This window comes from Pieris rapae, chromosome 24 (assembly GCF_905147795.1).
Source record: "Pieris rapae chromosome 24, ilPieRapa1.1, whole genome shotgun sequence".
Lineage (NCBI taxonomy): Eukaryota > Metazoa > Arthropoda > Insecta > Lepidoptera > Pieridae > Pieris > Pieris rapae.
This window is the reverse complement of record NC_059532.1, coordinates 3,565,019-3,585,699: the sequence shown is the minus strand read 5'-3', so window position 1 is coordinate 3,585,699 and position 20,681 is coordinate 3,565,019. Positions and strand designations below refer to the sequence as shown.

The 20,681-nt window shown below is 35.5% G+C and overlaps 1 protein-coding gene across 7 annotated transcripts in view; it reads left to right on the top strand.

The window, feature by feature from the left end:
• Nucleotides 1–20,681, top strand: part of LOC111004088 (spectrin beta chain, non-erythrocytic 1) — a 98,637-nt gene that overhangs the window by 37,890 nt on the left and 40,066 nt on the right. For all 7 annotated transcript variants that reach the window (XM_045633838.1, XM_045633839.1, XM_045633833.1 and 4 more), the window contains 22 exons: nucleotides 1,146–1,358; nucleotides 2,202–2,351; nucleotides 3,056–3,226; nucleotides 3,966–4,143; nucleotides 5,277–5,449; nucleotides 5,961–6,151; nucleotides 6,310–6,504; nucleotides 7,157–7,331; nucleotides 8,053–8,165; nucleotides 8,279–8,391; nucleotides 8,952–9,076; nucleotides 9,446–9,591; nucleotides 10,537–10,639; nucleotides 11,587–11,660; nucleotides 12,512–12,605; nucleotides 13,725–13,879; nucleotides 15,228–15,336; nucleotides 16,500–16,690; nucleotides 17,755–17,974; nucleotides 19,127–19,345; nucleotides 19,977–20,170; nucleotides 20,418–20,520. In XM_045633838.1, coding sequence (XP_045489794.1) covers nucleotides 1,146–1,358; nucleotides 2,202–2,351; nucleotides 3,056–3,226; nucleotides 3,966–4,143; nucleotides 5,277–5,449; nucleotides 5,961–6,151; nucleotides 6,310–6,504; nucleotides 7,157–7,331; nucleotides 8,053–8,165; nucleotides 8,279–8,391; nucleotides 8,952–9,076; nucleotides 9,446–9,591; nucleotides 10,537–10,639; nucleotides 11,587–11,660; nucleotides 12,512–12,605; nucleotides 13,725–13,879; nucleotides 15,228–15,336; nucleotides 16,500–16,690; nucleotides 17,755–17,974; nucleotides 19,127–19,345; nucleotides 19,977–20,170; nucleotides 20,418–20,520 — 3,405 coding nt within the window. The remainder of the gene's footprint in view (nucleotides 1–1,145; nucleotides 1,359–2,201; nucleotides 2,352–3,055; nucleotides 3,227–3,965; nucleotides 4,144–5,276; nucleotides 5,450–5,960; nucleotides 6,152–6,309; nucleotides 6,505–7,156; nucleotides 7,332–8,052; nucleotides 8,166–8,278; nucleotides 8,392–8,951; nucleotides 9,077–9,445; nucleotides 9,592–10,536; nucleotides 10,640–11,586; nucleotides 11,661–12,511; nucleotides 12,606–13,724; nucleotides 13,880–15,227; nucleotides 15,337–16,499; nucleotides 16,691–17,754; nucleotides 17,975–19,126; nucleotides 19,346–19,976; nucleotides 20,171–20,417; nucleotides 20,521–20,681) is intronic.

The following is a 20,681-nucleotide window of genomic DNA, read 5'->3' as shown; positions in this document are numbered from 1 at the left end:
TCAATTTTTTTTTGTAATGCAACGAAGTGTTAATAAAAAAAAAATCTTTTGTGCAGATTTTATATAGAGCTGATGAAACAGGAGATCTTGTCTTACATCATTGTCTAACCGTTTATTATTTGTTAGTTCTATGGAGACGCCAATGAATCAATTTTTTTTTGTAATGCAACGAAGTGTTAATAAAAAAAAAATCTTTTGTGCAGATTTTATATAGAGCTGATGAAACAGGAGATCTTGTCTTACATCATTGTCTAACCGTTTATTATTTGTTAGTTCTATGGAGACGCCAATGAATCAATTTTTTTTTGTAATGCAACGAAGTGTTAATAAAAAAAAAATCTTTTGTGCAGATTTTATATAGAGCTGATGAAACAGGAGATCTTGTCTTACATCATTGTCTTACCGTTTATTATTTGTTAGTTCTATGGAGACGCCAATGAATCAATTTTTTTTTGTAATGCAACGAAGTGTTAATAAAAAAAAAATCTTTTGTGCAGATTTTATATAGAGCTGATGAAACAGGAGATCTTGTCTTACATCATTGTCTAACCGTTTATTATTTGTTAGTTCTATGGAGACGCCAATGAATCAATTTTTTTTTGTAATGCAACGAAGTGTTAAATAAAAAAAAAATCTTTTGTGCAGATTTTATATAGAGCTGATGAAACAGGAGATCTTGTCTTACCGTTTATTATTTGTTAGTTCTATGGAGACGCCAATGAATCAATTTTTTTTTGTAATGCAACGAAGTGTTAATAAAAAAAAAATCTTTTGTGCAGATTTTATATAGAGCTGATGAAACAGGAGATCTTGTCTTACATCATTGTCTTACCGTTTATTATTTGTTAGTTCTATGGAGACGCCAATGAATCAATTTTTTTTTGTAATGCAACGAAGTGTTAATAAAAAAAAAATCTTTTGTGCAGATTTTATATAGAGCTGATGAAACAGGAGATCTTGTCTTACATCATTGTCTTACCGTTTATTATTTGTTAGTTCTATGGAGACGCCAATGAATCAATTTTTTTTTGTAATGCAACGAAGTGTTAATAAAAAAAAAATCTTTTGTGCAGATTTTATATAGAGATGATGGAACAGGAAATCATAATGTCATCATCATTGTCTAACCGTTTATTATTTGTTAGTTCTATGGAGACGCCAATGAAGCCGAATCATGGATGAAGGAAAAACGTGCACTAGTTGCGAGCGACGACTGCGGAGTGGACGCCCCCGGCGCTGCAGCGCTTTTGGCCCGACAGAAGATTGTCCATGACGAACTTCGGGCGTATCGTGAAGAGCTTGAAGCGCTTAGGGCGTCGGCTGACAGGCTGAAGGCTGCGGGGATACATACACTACAGGTATGAAGGTTAAAATATCTTATACTAGTGACCCGCCCCAGCTTCGCACGGATGCAATGCTGATGAAAAGCAGGTTTTTATTATGTATTGTTATTTCCGTCGCTGGAAAACTCCGATAATATACGCGTTCGATCGCTGCTAAATAAGCTGTAATGGGCTGTATAGATCTATATGTTGTGGTTATACATATAAACCTTTCTCTTGAATCACTCTATCTATTAAAAAAACCGCATGAAAATCCGTTGCGTAGTTTCAAAGATTTAAGCATACAAAGGGACATAGGGACAGAGAAAGCGACTTTGTTTTATACTATGTAGTGATATAAAATTCTCGTGTCGCGGTGTTTGTGGTTAAAATCCTCCGTAACGGCTTTCCCGATTCTCATGAAATTTGTGCATATTGGGTAGGTCTGAGAATCGGACAACATCTATTTTTCATCACCCTAAATGTTAAGGGTAATTCACCCCTAATTTTTTTTTAAATTTCAGATAAAAAAAAATGGTTTTAATTGTTTAATGATACAGCAAAATAAATACATATAATCTTGAATTTTCAACCCTTTACGATCAACCCCTATTTTGTATTATAAATTATAGGTATACATGGCAAAACGACGTTTGCCAGGTCAGCTAGTGTATGTATAATTTCTTAGAATATGACTCTTTTTATTTCATGTTAATCGGTTTGCAAATGGAATATAAAACTTTATATGTCTAATCTCCGAGAGTTGTGAAAATATTAAAGAAAAAAAAAATTGTGGATACTCCTAGTCTATGGTATTTCAATGCAACATGATTGGACACATAATAATTATCAACTTAGTAATTATGCATTTCTTTCCAGCTCCCAACAGAAGTAGAATCCAGCGGTGCAGCTGAGAGTGAAGAGGAGTGGGGAAGTGAGACTAGGCTTGTACCCACTGAGGTATGGGAGGAAGAGCCAGTTGAGAGACTGGAACACAGAACTGTCACGGAGGAGAGAAGTGTTCCACAGGTACGTTCTTACGCCTACAATTTAAAGGTTTATTCTTCTCGTAAAAAAATCAGAAGAAAAAGTAGAATTTAAAAAAAAAGTTCAAATATTTTATTGCTGAGTAGAACGAGTGATACGAAGTTTGTCAAGTATTTGTACGTCAAAAAGTTAGAATTTGTCTGTACTTCACGTATTGAAACGATGTGTGATTCTGTTTAGTTCCAAATTTATCTATATAGCTCTTCCAATCGCTCTTGATTCTAGAACTGGCAGTAAATGTAAAATTAGAAACAATCAATGTATTTTTTTTGTGTTACCTACATGAATAAATGATTTTTATTTGTATACAAAACAACATCATTACTAGACTAATCAACTTCCTCTTACGTACAAGTAGCGGCACGAAACTCTAGCGCTGACCGTTATTGCGCAGAAGTAAAAAATAAGGTACCTGAGGGGCTAGCGGAATGAAGAGCGTCGATTGGCTCTCCAGTCGCATTCCGGCCCCCGCACCACAGTACACATGCGCAGCAATCCCCTCCACGTATCGGCCAGCGCTAGACTTACGTGCCGCTGCCTATACGAATAAGCAATTCTTTCTCTAATGTAAGAAAAAGCAAGCGCATAGCGTATTTGGAACTGTGCAGTTTTCAAAAACTTACCGAATTGAAATCATACACGTATTTTTGTTTTGTTTTATAATTGTTTCAATGTTTTAATTACAGGTGAAAGCATTATACGCGTTCACGGGTCAAGGTATATCAATGGCGAAAGGCGAGGTGATGTTCTTAATGAATAAAACAAACCCCGACTGGTGGTCTGTACGTAAAGCGGACCGTACGGACGGTTTCGTGCCCGCAAACTACGTACGCGAGATCGAACCTAGACTTGTACCGGTGAGTACTTTCAAAACTGCTTTATGCTGTTGTACGATATGAAACTCGGCAATTTTTAAAATATAAAAATAAATAAATCAGTGGCGCTTACAACCTCTTTAGGTCTTGGCCTCAGATTTCTGAATCTGTTTCATTATCGTCGTCGACTTTTTGGGTCTGAGACATGTCAGTTTCCTCACGATGTTTTTTCTTTACCGTTCGAGCAAATGTTAAATGCGCACATAGAAAGAAATTCCATTGTTGTACAGCCGGGGATCGAACTTACGACCTCAGGTATGAGAGTCGCACGCTGAAGCCACTAGGCCAACACTGCTCTCAATTTATCTTATAATATATAACTTATCAATTTTAAAATATATTTGAATAAATACACATATATTATTGCAATACATACACACATATGTGGACGGTTGATTTTCAACGTAATATATTCTAAATCCGATGTTTTATTATTTTATGTCTGCCACAGGACTATATACTATAGTATAGAATGGCCTACATAGATATTACATGAACTCTAGTAACTTGTTGGAACTTTATGGATGCTATTCAGTTTCGTAACTTAACCCTAAGTACGTACATGCGTACGTACGTACGTGCCTTCAGACAAATTCCTATATTGTCATACGGGAATCATAATTCATACATACAGTCAGTCTGAATTATTCCCTAAGAAAATTTATACTTTAGAGGACCTTTATTTTTCTGTATTAAGCATGAAATTATATAATATCTCCAGGTCCAAGTTCGCCGCCCAGAGAAGGTACGCACAGTCCAACGGGTCAAGAAGACTGTTCTGGTGAAGCAAGTTGTGCCTGTAAGACGGAACGTACCAGCCCGAAGACGTGGAACAGTTCACCAAGCACCACCTGTCCCACCCGTGGGCGAACGGATGAACCATATAGACGCCCATTATGGTAATTGTATTTTGTTTAACACTTAAAGTTTAAAAAAAAATTTATGTAGCCCCATAGACGGAGCGGTCTTAAGATTTTAAAAATTAAAAATAAATCAGTGGCGCTACAACCTCTTTAGGTCTTGGCTTCAGATTTCTGAATCTGTTTCATGAACATTTAGATTCTAAAAAAAATAAAATGTTTGCTTACTGAGAGGTGTCAAGGAACACCCGGATGGAACGAAGTTCCTTTCGATTAATTAGTAAAGGAATTGTAATGAAATTTTATTATTTAAGTTGTAATAATATTTTTTTATTATTACCAAACATAATATAATATAAACTTAATCATTAGGCTCAATTGTAGTAATAATTGGCTTGTGGTAACTGAAGTAGGAAACATATGTTTGGGATTCTATTTTATTTAAATGTCTTGAAAAAACTGCATATGCAGTCAACACACTGTTCAATGCGAAATAGAAAGACGAAACGAAAATAACTAGCTTGCTTTCTATGAGGGGGAGAGAGAGAGAGAGAGAGAGACAGACAGAGAGAGAGAGAGTCTAGCCCCCTTTCGCAATTCGCGATGAGAAACTTCGTTCCAAAAGTAATTTAATATGTACACTTTAATATTAAAATAAATAAATCAAAATTTTAATGTTTATTTATTTATTTATGCCACTACATTATTCTACCTTAACAGTTACTACTAATTCGACAGAACGCCAAAATAATACTCACACCAATTATCCTACATACAAACATTAAAAAACTATACTTATATGCCTTAATCTTATAACTAACAATATAGTTAATTTTCTAAGGCACATAATATTTATTATACTTAGGGCCTGTTTCACAATGTATGGATAAAGTGCCAAATAGCAACACATAAATTATTCGAAAGTTAAAAGTTCCCAATAAGATACTTCGAATTTCATGACGTATAGCCCTATCTGACAGTCGTGAAACGCAAAAATACTATTTATCATACCAATAAGTAACAAATAGCTTATTTGGAACTTATCCGGACATTGTGAAACAGGCCCTTATTTTTATCGGCAAATGGTTATTTTTATATCTTGTCCATCGACAGAGACTTATATAAATTAGTAAAATAGCTTTAATATTACTGAAATTATAATAATTTTTTAGCGGAATTACTTCAACTCTCGGAGGCCAGACGTGCGCAACTAGAAGACGCCATCAAGCTATACAGCTTCTTCGCGGAGTGTGACGACTTCGACAAATGGATGAAAGAGAAAGAGAAGATGCTGAGAACTGATGACAAGGACGACAGCGTTGAGAATGCTAAGAGGAAGTATGAGGTAAGACAGAAAGTATAAGAGATAGATATAGATAAATAGAGAGATAACCAATTACTGTTTCCGCTATTATATGAGTATTTGGATGGCCGAGCTTTGCTCGGTATTTTTATTTTTTTATAAATTGTGTTTTTGGAAATTATATATAAGTACGAATTACATACTAATAAAATGATGAAATATGAACAATATAGATTATATATGCTGGAATATCTTTAGTGTTGTTGTGTAGTTAAAGCAATTTAAAAAAATAGTATTATTATTCGCCGATAGATGTCAGGAAGATTCATTTTGCAGTTTAAATTGGGACTACTCAAACACCACCTTTTTGTTATTTCCTATCATTTATTCCTAGCTAGATGGATTTATCACCCTCGAAACCCCCCGTATACTAAATTTCATGAAAATCATTGGAGCCGATCCCGAGATTCCAATTATATATATATACAAGAATTGCTCGTTTGAAGATATAAGATATTAATTATTTATAATTAAAATATTGAATAATTTTCAGAAATTCGTAACTGACCTCTCGGCGGCTTCGAAGCGTCTGGAACGCATCGATGCCGCAGCTGAAGAGCTGGTGGCGGCGAAGCACAGTCAGGCGGCGAAGGCCACCGCCAGAAAACAGCAGTTGAGGCAGCAGTGGGAGAGACTGCTGCGACTCAAGCAGCAGAAGGAGAAGAGTTTGGAAGGGGCTTCTAGGTAAGTTTGCGTCAGCCTATTGTTATAGATAAATTAAATCTGTATCTTCTTGATTATATAGAAATGTGAGTTGGAAACCTCCAACCACTCTGTTTTACCAGGTAGATTCCTGGATTCCTGGTAAAACAGAAATAAAAATGCCATACTTAACATTCTAGCGTGGAACTCTTCAATCGAACTTGCGATGAAGCCTTGGACTGGATGTGTGAGAAGGAGCAACAGCTGGAGATAGCGTCGGCTCCGGCCGCAGATCTCAGAACGGTGCAGGCCTTGCAGAGGAGACACGCGCAGCTGGAGAGGGAATTGGAACCGCTCAGGGAGAAAGTCCATACTGTCACATTGTTGGCTGATTCGTAAGTAAAATTGAATACGGTGCCAAACATGGAACATATTTCGGGGCGAAATTATGTTATGCGTATACGCTGCAATAACAGCGTACGAAGGATGCGTTATATTGAGACGTACAGGAAATGTAATCTAAGAATAATGGCACAGGCGTTTATTAAATTAATAATAACAAAGGAAAGATGGCTTTTTATGACCTTAGCTTTATTATCTTACCTTCTTAGTAATTTCGGCACCTCCAAAGATTAGTTTTGTAAGCTGATTACAAAAATTTTGTTTGTAATAGAGAAAGACTACTAAACATGAAGTAAAGTATGGGTTTTGTGTTAAAACAAACTAACAAGTTGACTACTTTGTTTTGTTTTTTTTTCCTCATTAAAACTTTAAATTTGTTTACCTACCCATTTTATGTATGTACTTTTTGTTACTACTCCATCTGACTTGCTATGTAATGGAAGCCTGGTTATCCATATCACAGGTTCTTACCTAGTTTGGAAACCAGTCTCCCAATATATAAAAAAAATGTATATATTCAGTCATTGTATATATTCGGTCTCTGTTTTGAGAGTGTATGTATACCATGCTTTGAGAAATAGGACCTTAGAGAAGTCGTGGTCTGAGCATCTGTTACTCCGTCTAAAAACTTTGTTTTCTCTTTAGGGTAAAGTCTCAATATCCAACGGAGCGTACAAACGTAGAAGGTCGTCAGAAAGAGATTGAGAGCATGTGGGTGAGGTGTCATGCCCAAGCGGCGGAGAGGCGAAGTCGTTTGGAAAGTGCTGTTGGGCATCAGATATTTGGAAACAGCAGTGCTCAACTGCAGGATTGGGTCGAGGTAATACGGGCCACAGGTCATCTATAATATATCAAAATAATAATAATACCACTGCGATCCAGAATTACATGGATATGTCAAAAACAACAGAACTGGTTTTGTTGAAACTCGGATTGCAACATATTTATTTTATGGATTTTTTGATATAGTACGGACGCGGAGCACGAAGAATTTCGTAGAATGACCCCTCATCTTATGTCTTTGTCACTCGCGCATAAACATATTGCCGTTTCGCTCACACAGATGCAGTGATCGCCGTATTCAGAGATTGTAAACCTTTTAGTCATAACCATAAAGACATGCGGTGGTGCACATGTACTTTGGTTTGTTTTGTTATAAGTAGTATATATGTTATAGTATAGTATATAAGTAGTAACGTATCTGGCGAAACATCTGATAGTTCATCAAAAATAGATGCCTCTGACTAAAATTAAATGTTTTTTTTTAAGAGTATTTCTGTTTTTTTTACCAAATCTTAGTCGCAATCATAACTTTTCCTTTTTATAAATCCATCAAGCCGTTTAGTCTAAATTAAAAATCAAAACTACCGTTTTTAATATTCGTACTTATAAAAAAAATGTTTTTAACCACTGGCAGTAGGCCCAAAGGTCATTGTACGAAATTCTTCGTGCTCCGCGTCCGTACTATAGTAAATTACATTATCTAATTCCAACATAATATACATACAGGTTATACTTATAATATTTTTTATAAATTTCAGAAAGTACGCGAACAAGTGGCCTCCGATGTCACAGCTAAAGATGTGGCCACGGCAGAGGCCCTTGTGAAACACCACCAGGAGTTACAAGACGATATCAAAGCACACGATGACGAGTAAGTATTGCCATTAAAAAAACTTATTAGCCTTAGGGACTTCTGCATTGGAGTAATCTGTTATTTTAATTGGAATCTTTTGACAAATGTTTGAATCCTATTTCAATTTTTAGGTTCAAAGAAGTGATTGGTCTCGGCAAACAGTTGTTGGGTAATAACCCTTCATTGACAGACGTGAGGGACAGGATCCAACAGTTGGAAGGCGAACAAAAAGCTGTACATAGAGGTACGTTATATTTTTAAGTTAAATTTTGGGTCCCAGAACCGAGTCTATGTCAAGTTCATCCAACTGTTAGATTATCACTGAAAAAAAATAAACGAACTAACCTATCTCAATCCATTTTGACTACAAGAGATAGACTTGTTAATCCAAATTTTGATAAAAATGTGCCAATAACTAATCAACCGATTGTAATAGCCATCTGTCGATACAAGCTATCCATGATAGGTCGGATTGGTGTACGTGGACAGACCTTTGTTATATTTTAACTAACACCAGTTTTTAAAATAATTAAAAATCTATTTCATATGTTTTAAACATGAACATGCATATTTTAATATAATTTGTACGGTTTTTTTACTTTATTTGGTTTATATTGATTATCAAATATGAGTGTAAAGAGCGAAGAGATTTCATTCTATCCGTCGCCAAAAATGGATTGTCTTCGTTGGGTTTGGTTATTGAGATGCAGATAGCAGATCGATCGACTGTCACAGTCAGATTGCTTTCAATCTGAGATTGTGTATTAATTATTGGGTTCAGGAGTAAAAGAACGATTATTTCAGAATGGCAAGAGAAAGACCAGTATCTGAAGCAGCTGTTACAACTTCAGAGCTTCAATCGTGAGGCAGATCAAATTGACGCCTCCAGCGGAGCTCATGAAGCCTTCTTGGACTACCAGGAGTACGGGGTGAGTTGAATCATTTATTCTTGCATAAAATATTGTATAAACAAACATTTATTTTACTTGTATATCGACTTACAGAGTTACTGTAAAAAGTTCTCAACGGTCTGCCTAAGCATTGGCACCCAGTGAATTTGCGGAATTTGATCAGAATAGGTGGAAATTTTGTGGGTGTGAAGTTTTAGTCGAAAATATCCAAAACCTCGATGCCCGTATATGGTTAAAATCGTCGTGTGCTGGCCGTTTTTTGGTGACATCTTTTTGGTCTCCCACTCCATCTCCATCTTTTGTACCACAAGCAGTGTCTTTATTTGTATATTAAGAGCGATAACAAACATTTACTAGATATTTCCTTATGACCCATTTTCCATCCAGTCATCAGTAGACGAAGCTGAGACGTTAGTGAAACGTCAAGAAGAGGCGGAGTCTCGTTTGGCCGCGCAAGACGAACGAGTGAGCGCGTTCGCTCAACGTGCGAATGCGCTTGCGACCCAGAAGCCGGAACATTACGCGACTGAACAGTAAGTCATCAACGTATAATAGGTTTTGCTGGAATTTAATATTCACGTATTTTTTTAAATATGTGTGTGTCCACAAATGTCTCGAAAACGTTTTTATGATTGTACTTTTAATACCTCCCTGTAATTCATATTGTATTATTATCACTTAATTAGCATTTAAGTTAAATGCTATTGAAACGTACGTGTTTTAAGAGGAATGTTTTTTAGACATTTTACATTCTATCAGGATTTATTTAAATTAAACTGCTTGCGTGGGTTATAATTTCATCAGAAGTAATCAACATTTTACTATAACATAAAGACGACAATACGACAATGAAACGTCACTAGGTGGCGCTAGGAACTAAAATGTTATTACGATTTTTACATTAAATGCTTCTAATTTTACATTTACTGCCAGTTCTCAAATGAAGGGCGTAGAACGGAAGAGAAGAACTGGCAATAAACTCTCCGCCACTCTTTTTAATCGCCAAGTTTTTTTACGCGTTTGTAAGGAGCTGCAACCATTACACCATGTTCCATATGACATCCTGAGTAATCAGGAATAATAAAATAAATTATAAACAAAGATTTGTCCTCTATCAGCAGGAGGCATGGTGAAATAGGAGCACGCACTTACGTACTCGTGAGAACAACACGCAAATACAAAGTAGAAACAACTAATATCACCGCATACACAAATTCAAGTACGACCCGTCACCATAAGTAGCACCCGTTCACGAGTATGACGCATGGTCAGCCATCGGCCCCGTCGCCATATTTTAGGGAGAGAGACAACCCAACGCATGGACGCCATACAACTCTTCAATAATAATCATTATATTCAGTCAATTTACATAAAACTATAAACATTGATAAATAACTACATTTATATACTTCGATAATTTTTACGAAGTCTCCTTAAAGAAGCCGGGGACTATTGATAAACAAATTATTATTTTTCAGTATACTAGCCCGTCGTGCCGCTGTTCTCCAACGTAGAGAGAAAGTTCGTCACGCTCTAGCAGAGAGAAGACGGGCGCTTTTAGCTAACTTGGCCCATCAACAGGTACATATAATTCACTTTCAGAGCAGTGTTGGCCTAGTGGCTTCAGCGTGCGACTCTCATACCCGAGATCGTAGGTTCGATCCCCGGTTGTGCACCAATGGAGTTTTATGTGCGCATTTATCATTTGCTCGAACGGTGAAGGAAAACATCGTGAGGAAACCGACATGTCTTAGACCCAAAAAGTCGACGACGTGTGTCAGGCACTGGAGGCTGATCACCTACTTGCCTATTAGATTAAAAAAAATGATCATGAAACATATTCAGAAATCTGAGGCCAGGACCTAAAGAAGTTGTAGCGCCACTGATTATTATGATTCACTTTTTAGGGAAGAGAACTAAATATATCTTCGCTAATATTAGTTTAGCCCAAAGCTTATATTGACTATCTAGCAAAAATAATTGTTTTAATTAATCGATGAAAAATCTGTAGATCTTGAAAGGAAACAATTTTTTCCTTGATATTCCATTACTATTTGTTGATATATGTTACTCTTTGATAACGTAGCATTGGTGAATATAGTTTATCAACACACAAAGTAACAAATCTTTCTTTAAAATGTTTTTGGCACTAATAAATTAGAACCTTGCGCATGATATTTATCTAATACAAAATATTTAAGCTACCCTCGACAACATTCGAGTGTTGGTACCATGTGTTCAAAAGCTTATCTAAAAAGGAAATACACAATATGTTTTTTTTATAGAACAGGCAAACGGGCAGGAGGCTCACCTGATGTTAAGTGATACCGCCGCCCATCGACACTCTCAATGCCAGAGGGCTCGCGAGTGCGTTGCCTGCCTTTTAAGAATTATGTGTAAATCTCTTTATCGTCGCTAGGAATTGCGGTCATTTTTCTTGAAAAACTCATTACAATCGGTCCATTCGAAGCAGCTAACACACACCCAGATTCGTGGCAGCAAATGTTTGAGACTGTATTTTTTTTCAGTTTGTAGCGTCCACCGAAGAACTGCAAGCGTGGATACAAGACAAAACACAAACAGCCAACGATCAAAGCTATAGGTAAACATTATTAAAATATTTAAATAACAAAAAAATATCATATATATGTATATCTTCCGTTTTAACGAAAGAGTTCGCAAAACCCACTTGTTTAAGTCTGAATATTAACCACTTTCAAGACATTGAGATTTTTGTAATTCTGTATTTTATTAAATTTAGTATTGAAATAAAAATAGGTAAAAAAACTTTTTAAGTTAAACGGTTTTATGTTAAACATACATTGCAATGTTTAAGATAAATGTACTAAAAACAAAAAAAAAACAAAATAGACACAGTCGTGGGAATTATAAACATATGCATAGACTAGACTAAAATAAAACCAATAAATAGTGTCTAGCGAAATGGAATATATAAGCGGTTGGGAGGGGTAATGATAGTGATGTTTGCAACGCACTAGATCAAACAAAATGTGCGTTTATACTATTTTTTTAAAGCGCGAAATTTGAAAGGTATCGTGTTTCGGCAATTAAAATATGGCCGATACCGATATACCTATCGGCAAACCCAAATTATCTGATGCATCCCAAAATAAAAGTAAAATATTTATTTATTTATTCAATTATAAGTAATCTTACAGCTTATATAGCTTTATAATACAAAACACTAAGACAAACAGAAAGCCAAAACAGATTACATAGATAAACAATTTATGTATATAAAACAGAAAACAACTTAACTTAAAAAAACTAACTTAAACGGAAATTTAACATTTAAAAAAAAATATAACTTAGAATTTAAAATTACAACTTAAACAAAATCAGAGTCTTCCCACTTTTTCAAGTACTTCTTGACATCTCTCTTTTTGAGGTGGAAAATATAATTGAAAACACAATGAATTTCTGTTATTAAAGGGAACTGGCCAATTTGGAGCGGAAGTTACAGAAGCACGAAGCGTTTGAAAGAGAATTGCAAGCCAATGAAAAGCAACTAAGGAACGTTGAAAGTGTAAGTATTGATTCACCATGTGTCGTATTCCCATACTTATGTAACCTGCCTTACTGATAAAGATTTTCTTATTATGTAGAATATTATAAGAAAATCATAATATGTTACGTTAGGAAGCAATGTTGGCGTAGTGGCTTCAGCGTGCGACTCTCATACCTGAGTTCGTAGGTTCGATCCCCGGCTGTGCAGCAATACTTTATTTAATATTTGCTTGAACGGTGAAGGATAACATCGTGAGGAAACCGACATGTCTTAGACCCAAAAATACGACGACGTGTGTCAGGCACTGGAGGCTGATCACCTTCTTGCCTATTAATTAGATTTAAAAATGATCATGAAACAGATTCAGAAATCTGGGGCCAAGACCTAAAGAGGTTGTAGCGCCAATGGTTTTTTTTCCTGGTTACATGAGGAAACCGTATATATGTCGCAGTTAAATATATAAATAAGAGTTAATTGAATATCTAGACAGTTAATTAAAGATTAATATTCAACCAAGTCGCTAGCATTTTCATTTAAATAAAACAGGGTTGATAACGTTTAACAATCGGTCTGACGGAAAGACAGCGTGTTGATGAATAATGTAAAACAAGAAGACAAACGCAAATAAAAGTGGTTTTTCAACCTTTTATTTGGACTATCGTTAAGTTATTTAATATCTTACTGGGTAGTTTGCTCTAGATGACAGAACTTGGGTTACAGCTCTGGTCTGTACTATATGTTAAACTCGTTTTTTATGTCATTTCGAAAAAAGCGCTCCACTAGAAGACAGTTATTTACTGCTTAAGAAAAAGAAGGAAAATATTTGTAATGGTTGCATGTACTCACATTTTTTTTTACCTTGGCGATTTAAAACAGTAACGTAGAGTTTATCACCAGTTCTTCTTCTTAAGCCCTTGATTTGAGATGTATCAGTAAATGTAAATTTAAAAGTATTTTTTGAAGTTCTAAATAGTAAAATTTATTCATAAACAAGAAAATATTTAAAATACAATTTTATATCTTAACTACAGTGAGGGCTGCGCTGCTGTAAGTTCTCATATCTTTTTCACACAACTGTCTCACATATTTCATGAGTTGCTTCTGCTAAGGGAAATGACAACAAAATATAAATTTCAGATTGGTCAGTCCCTTCAAAAATCTGACCCGAACCGTGCTGCAAACATCTCGGAACGGCTTGACAAGCTGCAAACCAGCTGGGAGCAGCTAGTTGCAGCTTCAAGGGACAAAGGCAGCAAATTGCGGCAGGCTTCGCAGCAGAGACAGCATAGACGGTAATTCCACTTCCATTTTTTAAGAATTCGCAAGTTCGTTGTCATAAAATGGTTCATCGTATGTGTATTTTTTATCCACAAATCTGTCAAATGGATATTTAGGGCCTGTTTCACAATGTATGAATAAAGTGCCAAATAGCTATGCAACACAAATTATTCGAAAGATAAAAGTTCCAAATAAGATCTATAGCGCTATCTGACAGTCGTGAAACGCAAAAATACTGTTTATCCTACCAATAAGTAACAAATAGCTTATTTGGAACTTATCCGGACATTGTGAAACAGACCCTTAATCGGATATCTTAATCCAATTTGTTACAAGGTAGCCTATACTCTTAATGTGTCTAGTAAGATGTTGATTTAATAATAATAATGTATATTAAAGACTAATTTTAGTATCAATATCAACAACAAAGATAAATCAATTCAAAATGATATAAATAAATAAACGGTATAGGCGACCAGCCAACTAGTATACCGTTCCTACTGCCTCAAATTCTGTGTAAAAAGTTTTTCTGGCGGATCGCCCCGAAATCATCAGTGTGAACCCAGGTAAAACATGAGGCACTGCAACAGAATCCTAAATGAATCTGATTTCGTGTATGTCGGCTTTTAATTTTCCGTTAACTACCGTGATTCGATGTCTGGGTTTCTTACGGGCCTTTTTCGTGGGGTAATAATTAATGCTTTTACGTACCCATGGGATGATGAGCCTTGTCGCAGGAGTGTAGACGCCATTTTCATCCATTGGGCTGCCATGAGCTTACACAGAAGTAGTGTACGCGAGCGCACACATTGAATCACGTACACGTGTGCGTTGCGTGTACGCGTTTTGATCGTAGTGTGATATTGTTTACGTCAACGCGAGTCTGTTTAGTTACAACTTATTAATGTTACAAGTACCTGGATGGCCGAGCTTCGCTCGGTATTTTGATTTTTTTATAAATTGTGTTTTTGGAAATTATATATAAGTACGAATTACATACTAATAAAATGATGAAATATGAACAATATAGATTATATATGCTGGAATAGCTTTAGTGTTGTTGTGTCGTTAAATCAATTTAAACAAAAAATAGGATTATTATTCGCCGATAGATGTCAAGAAGATTTATTTTTCAGTTTAAATTGGGACTACTCGAACACCTTTTTGTTATTTTCTATCATTTATATTTATATCCTAGCTAGATCGATTTATCGCCCCCGTATCCCCCCGTATACTAAATTTCGTTGGGAGCCGATCCCGAGATTCCAATTATATATATAAATAAATATACATATATATATATATATACAAGAATTGCTCGTTTAAAGATATAAGATTAGTGAGTGTTTATATTATTTTCAGTGCCGTGGAAGACGCCAAGGCTCGTCTGGCTGATTTGGAGAGAGAGTTGAATAGCGAAGAAATTGGCACAGATCTGAGGAGCTGCAAGAGATTGCTGAATCAACATCAGGTATTTTGTCTTCGATTATAACACATATAAGCTGTGCTTTTCACCCGGGGACGTAGCACGATTTTCAAGCTTAAGGCTTTTCTTGGTAAATTGACTTAAATGCAAAAACGTATCAAATATGTAGATATTGTCTTCTATAAAACTGTAGCTCACTTTGCTCTATTGTCAATAGTCTCCGCAGCGTACGTCATTTAAGAAGATTGGTCTTTTTCACACTTTTACAATATTTTGTTTACATTAAATTATATGCGAAGACCTACGAATAACTAAAATACTACTATACGAAAGTAAAAGCTGTATTCAGCAAATAACTAAATTATTTTGTCGAGTGTTCTCATATCTACAAACATTGCAACTATAGATTTTACATTATTTTTTATATGTGACTTAAATGGTGTTAAAAATCATACTCAAGTTGGACAAGGTCCATATTTATTTAATTATTTAATTATACTTTGAACTGTGACCAAACGGAAATTCTACTAGATGTAATAAATTAATTTTCACATAATATGTTCTTAGTCATGTCCCCTTTAACACTCACTAACCCACTATCCCACACAAATACACACACACTCGCATACACACTCCCTTACAAACTTCCATTTTGTTACTACTATATGACTTGCTTGCTTCTTACCTAGTTTGGAAACCAGTCTCCCAATACCGTCACTGTATTATTAATTATTATTGTTAATGTTATATAGGAGAAAAATAAATAACTAATTATTATTATTATAAGTAATCTAACAGCTTACTTAATACTTATTATTATACAAAATACTAATACAATACACAAAGCCAAAACAGATTACACAGATTAACAAATTATGTATATACTTCTTAATACACAAAAAAATAGACACAAGTATAAATTTTTAAATACCTATAAACCTTTATTAATACATACTTATCAATCATTCAAATTGGTCTAATTATCTATTAGGTAAATTCTTATTTCATTCAAATTGTATTATCGTTGTGCTGAAAATGGACTGATCAACACTCGTCAATACTTATTTAAATTAAATAAATTAGATTAATCGAATTAAAACATATTTAATTTTCATGCAAAAATGATTAATAAATTAACAATTAGACTTATTTCAAAAAATATTTATTATTATATGATTATATGAAGCCATGTTAAAAATGATTTATAGGCATTGGAGCAAGAGCTGTCTCAGATGGAGCAAAGGGCACAAGCCCTGTCGGTGCAAGGGGCAGATCTGGTCTCCGGCGGCCACTTTGACAGCGCTGCTATTCAGAGGGACTGTTCTGCTTTGCAAAACGCGTGTGCTTCTTTGAGACCCAGAGCTGTCGAGAGGAGGAGAGCCTTGGAGAGTAGTTTGCAGTAAGTTCATTTCATTCAACTGTAGTATGACTAAGTTTGCTAATGTTTAGCTTTTTTAAATAATATGCAATTCATATATAGGGGAGTAAAGTTTGATACGATCTTAGTAGGACGCCCAAAAAGGGCAGTCGTCGCAGCTCATAGACACACATTTTTGGTGGTTGCGTTGCCGGCCTTTGCGGGACGAGTGACGCAGGAGGAATCAACCCAAACAATTATTTAGAACACTCACATATGCCAACCTCAGTTCTCTCCATCCATGGCTTTCTTTCTATATTCGGTTCCGTCTTATCTATCTTCTATGCAACGTTTTTTTCGCACTTTTATTTATCTTTTATCTGTGCATCTTACTATATGCCTCGCCCATTACCTTGATATCTTTATTTTTCGTATTATTTTTTAGCATTTTCTTTTGTTTTCTTGTTTTTCCAGCTCTCGTGAGCTTAAATAATATGATAACTTTTAAATATATATACAGGGTGGGCAAAAAGTCGTGGATCAAACGAAACTAGGGAATAGATGGTCAGCAGCTGCAAAAAAAATTTCTACGGGAGGTCATTCAGCTCAACCCCCGCAGAGTTATAATTTTTTTCCATTTTTCATAAGAAAATCGGCTTTCCTTACTAATACTTATTAAAATTCGAAAAAATCTACACCCCCTGTATCTTTTTTATAGTACACACTAGATGGAATCTTGAAAATAATATTAAGTTTTACGAAATTTGTTTTTTCAAATCTTAACTATTCGTTTACTTCCACCACTTCGTCCACAATGATGACCTCATTGTGAACAAGAATACTTTACCAAAAAGTGATCGTATATTACAAGTTTTGGCGCATTTAATAGGTATTCTGAAAAGGTATTACGTATGGCCTAGAAATATATGAGCGGCTCTAATATCTTTCTAGGAGGAAGAAATAAAGCAAAGATTGTAAAATAATTGTTTTAATGAAAAAAAAAATAACAATAAATTCTCAAACTTCCTGCCTCTGACCATTATACTAATAATCTAACAATTTGTTTGAAATATATTATAATATCTATTCCATACATTTGTTTGTAGGCTACACAAACTTGCAGCGGAAGTGACGGGCGAAATAGCATGGGTCGACGAGCGAAGGGCGGCTGCATCTTCCACAGCCCTGCCTCAAGATCTGCATGCTGCTCAAACAGCCCAAAAGAAGCATGCGAAATTGCGGGCAGAGTTGCAGGGACGGAAACCGTTGGTGCAACGAGTTCTAGAAAGGGGTGAACAACTGCCGAAGAATCCGCAGGCTGATAAGGTATATCACTATCACTACATAGTATAAAACAAAGTCGCTTTCTCTGCCCCTATGTCCCTTTGTATGCTTAAAATTTTGAAACTACGCAACGGATTTTGATGCGGTTTTTTTTAATAGATAGAGTGATTCAAGAGGAAGGTTTATATGTATAATAACATCCATTAAATAGTGGAGAAGTACTGTTATTTTTGAGGTTTCTAATGTGATGTCGTAAATAATTACATTTTTTCCGCTTACATTGCAAACGCAGCCTGAACCCTACGAGTTTTATCAAAATAATGTACTAATTATTGTACACATTGAGAAGGTCTACAGAAAAGTCTGTGATGGTATATGTCTATATGGTATATGTCGCTTATATTATCGGAGCTTTCCAGCGACGGAAATAACAATACAAAATAAAAACCTACTTTTCATCAGCATTGCACCCGTGCGAGGTGGGGCGTGTCACTAGTCTATATATAAAACAAAGTCGTGTTAGTTACACATACAACTTAAGATGTTAGAAATATCTTTTTTGATGGATTCTTCTCCGTTCCGAATAGCAGAATAAGTAATAAATATCGGATAAGTTATCGAATAGCAATAAATTAATAAATTTTACGAATACAAGTATGTAGTGCCATCTGTTAATGTCTAATCCTAATACCATTTATATATTTTTGGATATTAATTATATCCGAGATATGTTGCCTATTAACTTTATATTATATCTATCTCTTTCTGTTAAATTATCTTTACGCTATGATGAACAGAGATGAGTACTGTTAACTTATATATGTAAGGACTTTAGTTAAAACGCAATCATTCTGATTTATGTTTTGATTTATAATTGAAATAAAATATTTCTATTTTACAAGCGATTAAGAGAGATTTTAAGCTATTGCATAGATTTTATCGCGGGCTCTGAGAGTGGCGACCGAATCAATAAATTCCGTAACGAAAATAACCTAACACTCGATGACGTAATACAGGTGTGGTCAATACGTAGTAGGAGGTAGATTGAATTAATATCAAAGAAAAGAAATACTGCATAAATAAAAAAATATATATAATTGCATAAGTTGATAAAAGATGCTATGCATGCTTTAATGCAGTAGTCACCGAGTGCCACACGTTTTTTTTTATTAAAATGTTAAATATCTTTAACAGATCAAACAACTTTGCAAAGAGCTTGAAGGTGCTTACTCGGAAATATCTCAAGCGGCTGACGAACGCGCGGCCCGACTTGAAACAGCGCTTAAAGCGCAACAGTTCCTGCACGATGCCCTGGAAGTGGATTCGTGGTTAGCGGACAAAGCTGCTGAGTTGGCTAGCGCTGATGTTGGTAATGACAGACATCGTGCGACGCAATTGCTGACGAGACACAAGGTATGTCAACATTTTTATCATCAGCTAAATTATTTCTATAAAAAAACTATATTCAATAATATTTAATTTAATATATAATAACTAGCAGACTCGGCCAAGCGTTGCTTTGGCTAAGGTTTTTGTTATATTACATAGAAGTAAACTATTCAAGGGAAACAGTAGAACTTATGTAAAACGTTAATGCTTTTAATAAAGCGCCACCTTTTAAAATTGTATCAAATAATAAATAAATAATTTGCAATAAAATAAAAATGCGACTATAATTAAAGACCTAAGCTATCCTATCTCTTAAGTTGGACCAGACTGCTCACGGTGTGCCAATTTAATTTAAAATCGGTTAAGTAGTTTAGGAGTCCATCGCGGACAAACATCGTGACAGGAAATTTATATATATATATATTGAGATAACAAGATCTAGGTAAAAAAAAATTTAGAGTTCAAGGGGCAAACGGGTAGGAAACCGATGTTAAGTGATACCGACACTCATGGACACTCAATACTAGAGGGCTCGCGAATGAGTTGCCTGCCTTAAACTTAATCTGGAATTATTTAATAATTTTGATATCTTTTGTATTATAATTTTGAATCCTTATTAAATCCAATATATAATATTATAATACAATTCCACCAGGCGGTAGAATTGGAACTGGATACATATGCGGCCATCATATCGGAGATGGGCCACGTGGCGGGAGCCCTAGCGGCAAGTGGAGGACCGGAGGGCGAAGCCCTAGTGGAAAGACATGAACAACTGTCCGCCAGCCTTGCGAGGCTGCAGCGTAGAGCTGCTTTGAGACAGGCTGCATTGGTTGAGAGTGTTTGCAGGTAGGTTTATTCTGTTTGGAACTGAATTGGATACGACTTCCATCAGCATCAGCTAGGGTTTTCCAAATTGTATATTCAAATATACATTTCGCAGCTAATACCACTCCTCTTTACCGTCGTCGTCGTCGTCGGTGAATTTTTGGAATATTTGGAAAGCCAATAGATGCGTAGAAGTTTTCAAGGTCTAACCAATCACCAATCTTGTCCAGTCTCATTGCAAGAATAATATACCCTGGTTTCTTTTCAGACATGAGTACTTGGCGGAAAGCGCGGAATTGGAGAGCTGGATACAGGAGCAATACGGAGCTGCCTCCAGCGAAGACTACGGGCAGGATTACGAACACCTATTGGTAATATATTTAACAATACTTAGAAGGATGTTCCTTATTGCGCGTTGGGAAAGGCGGAAAAAAATTAAGACCACAGTTGTAATATCATTTTTTGCTATAGTTGTACGCCGTACGGCGTGCGCGTGTTTCTCTCTCTCTCTCTATCTCCCCCCCCTCTCTCT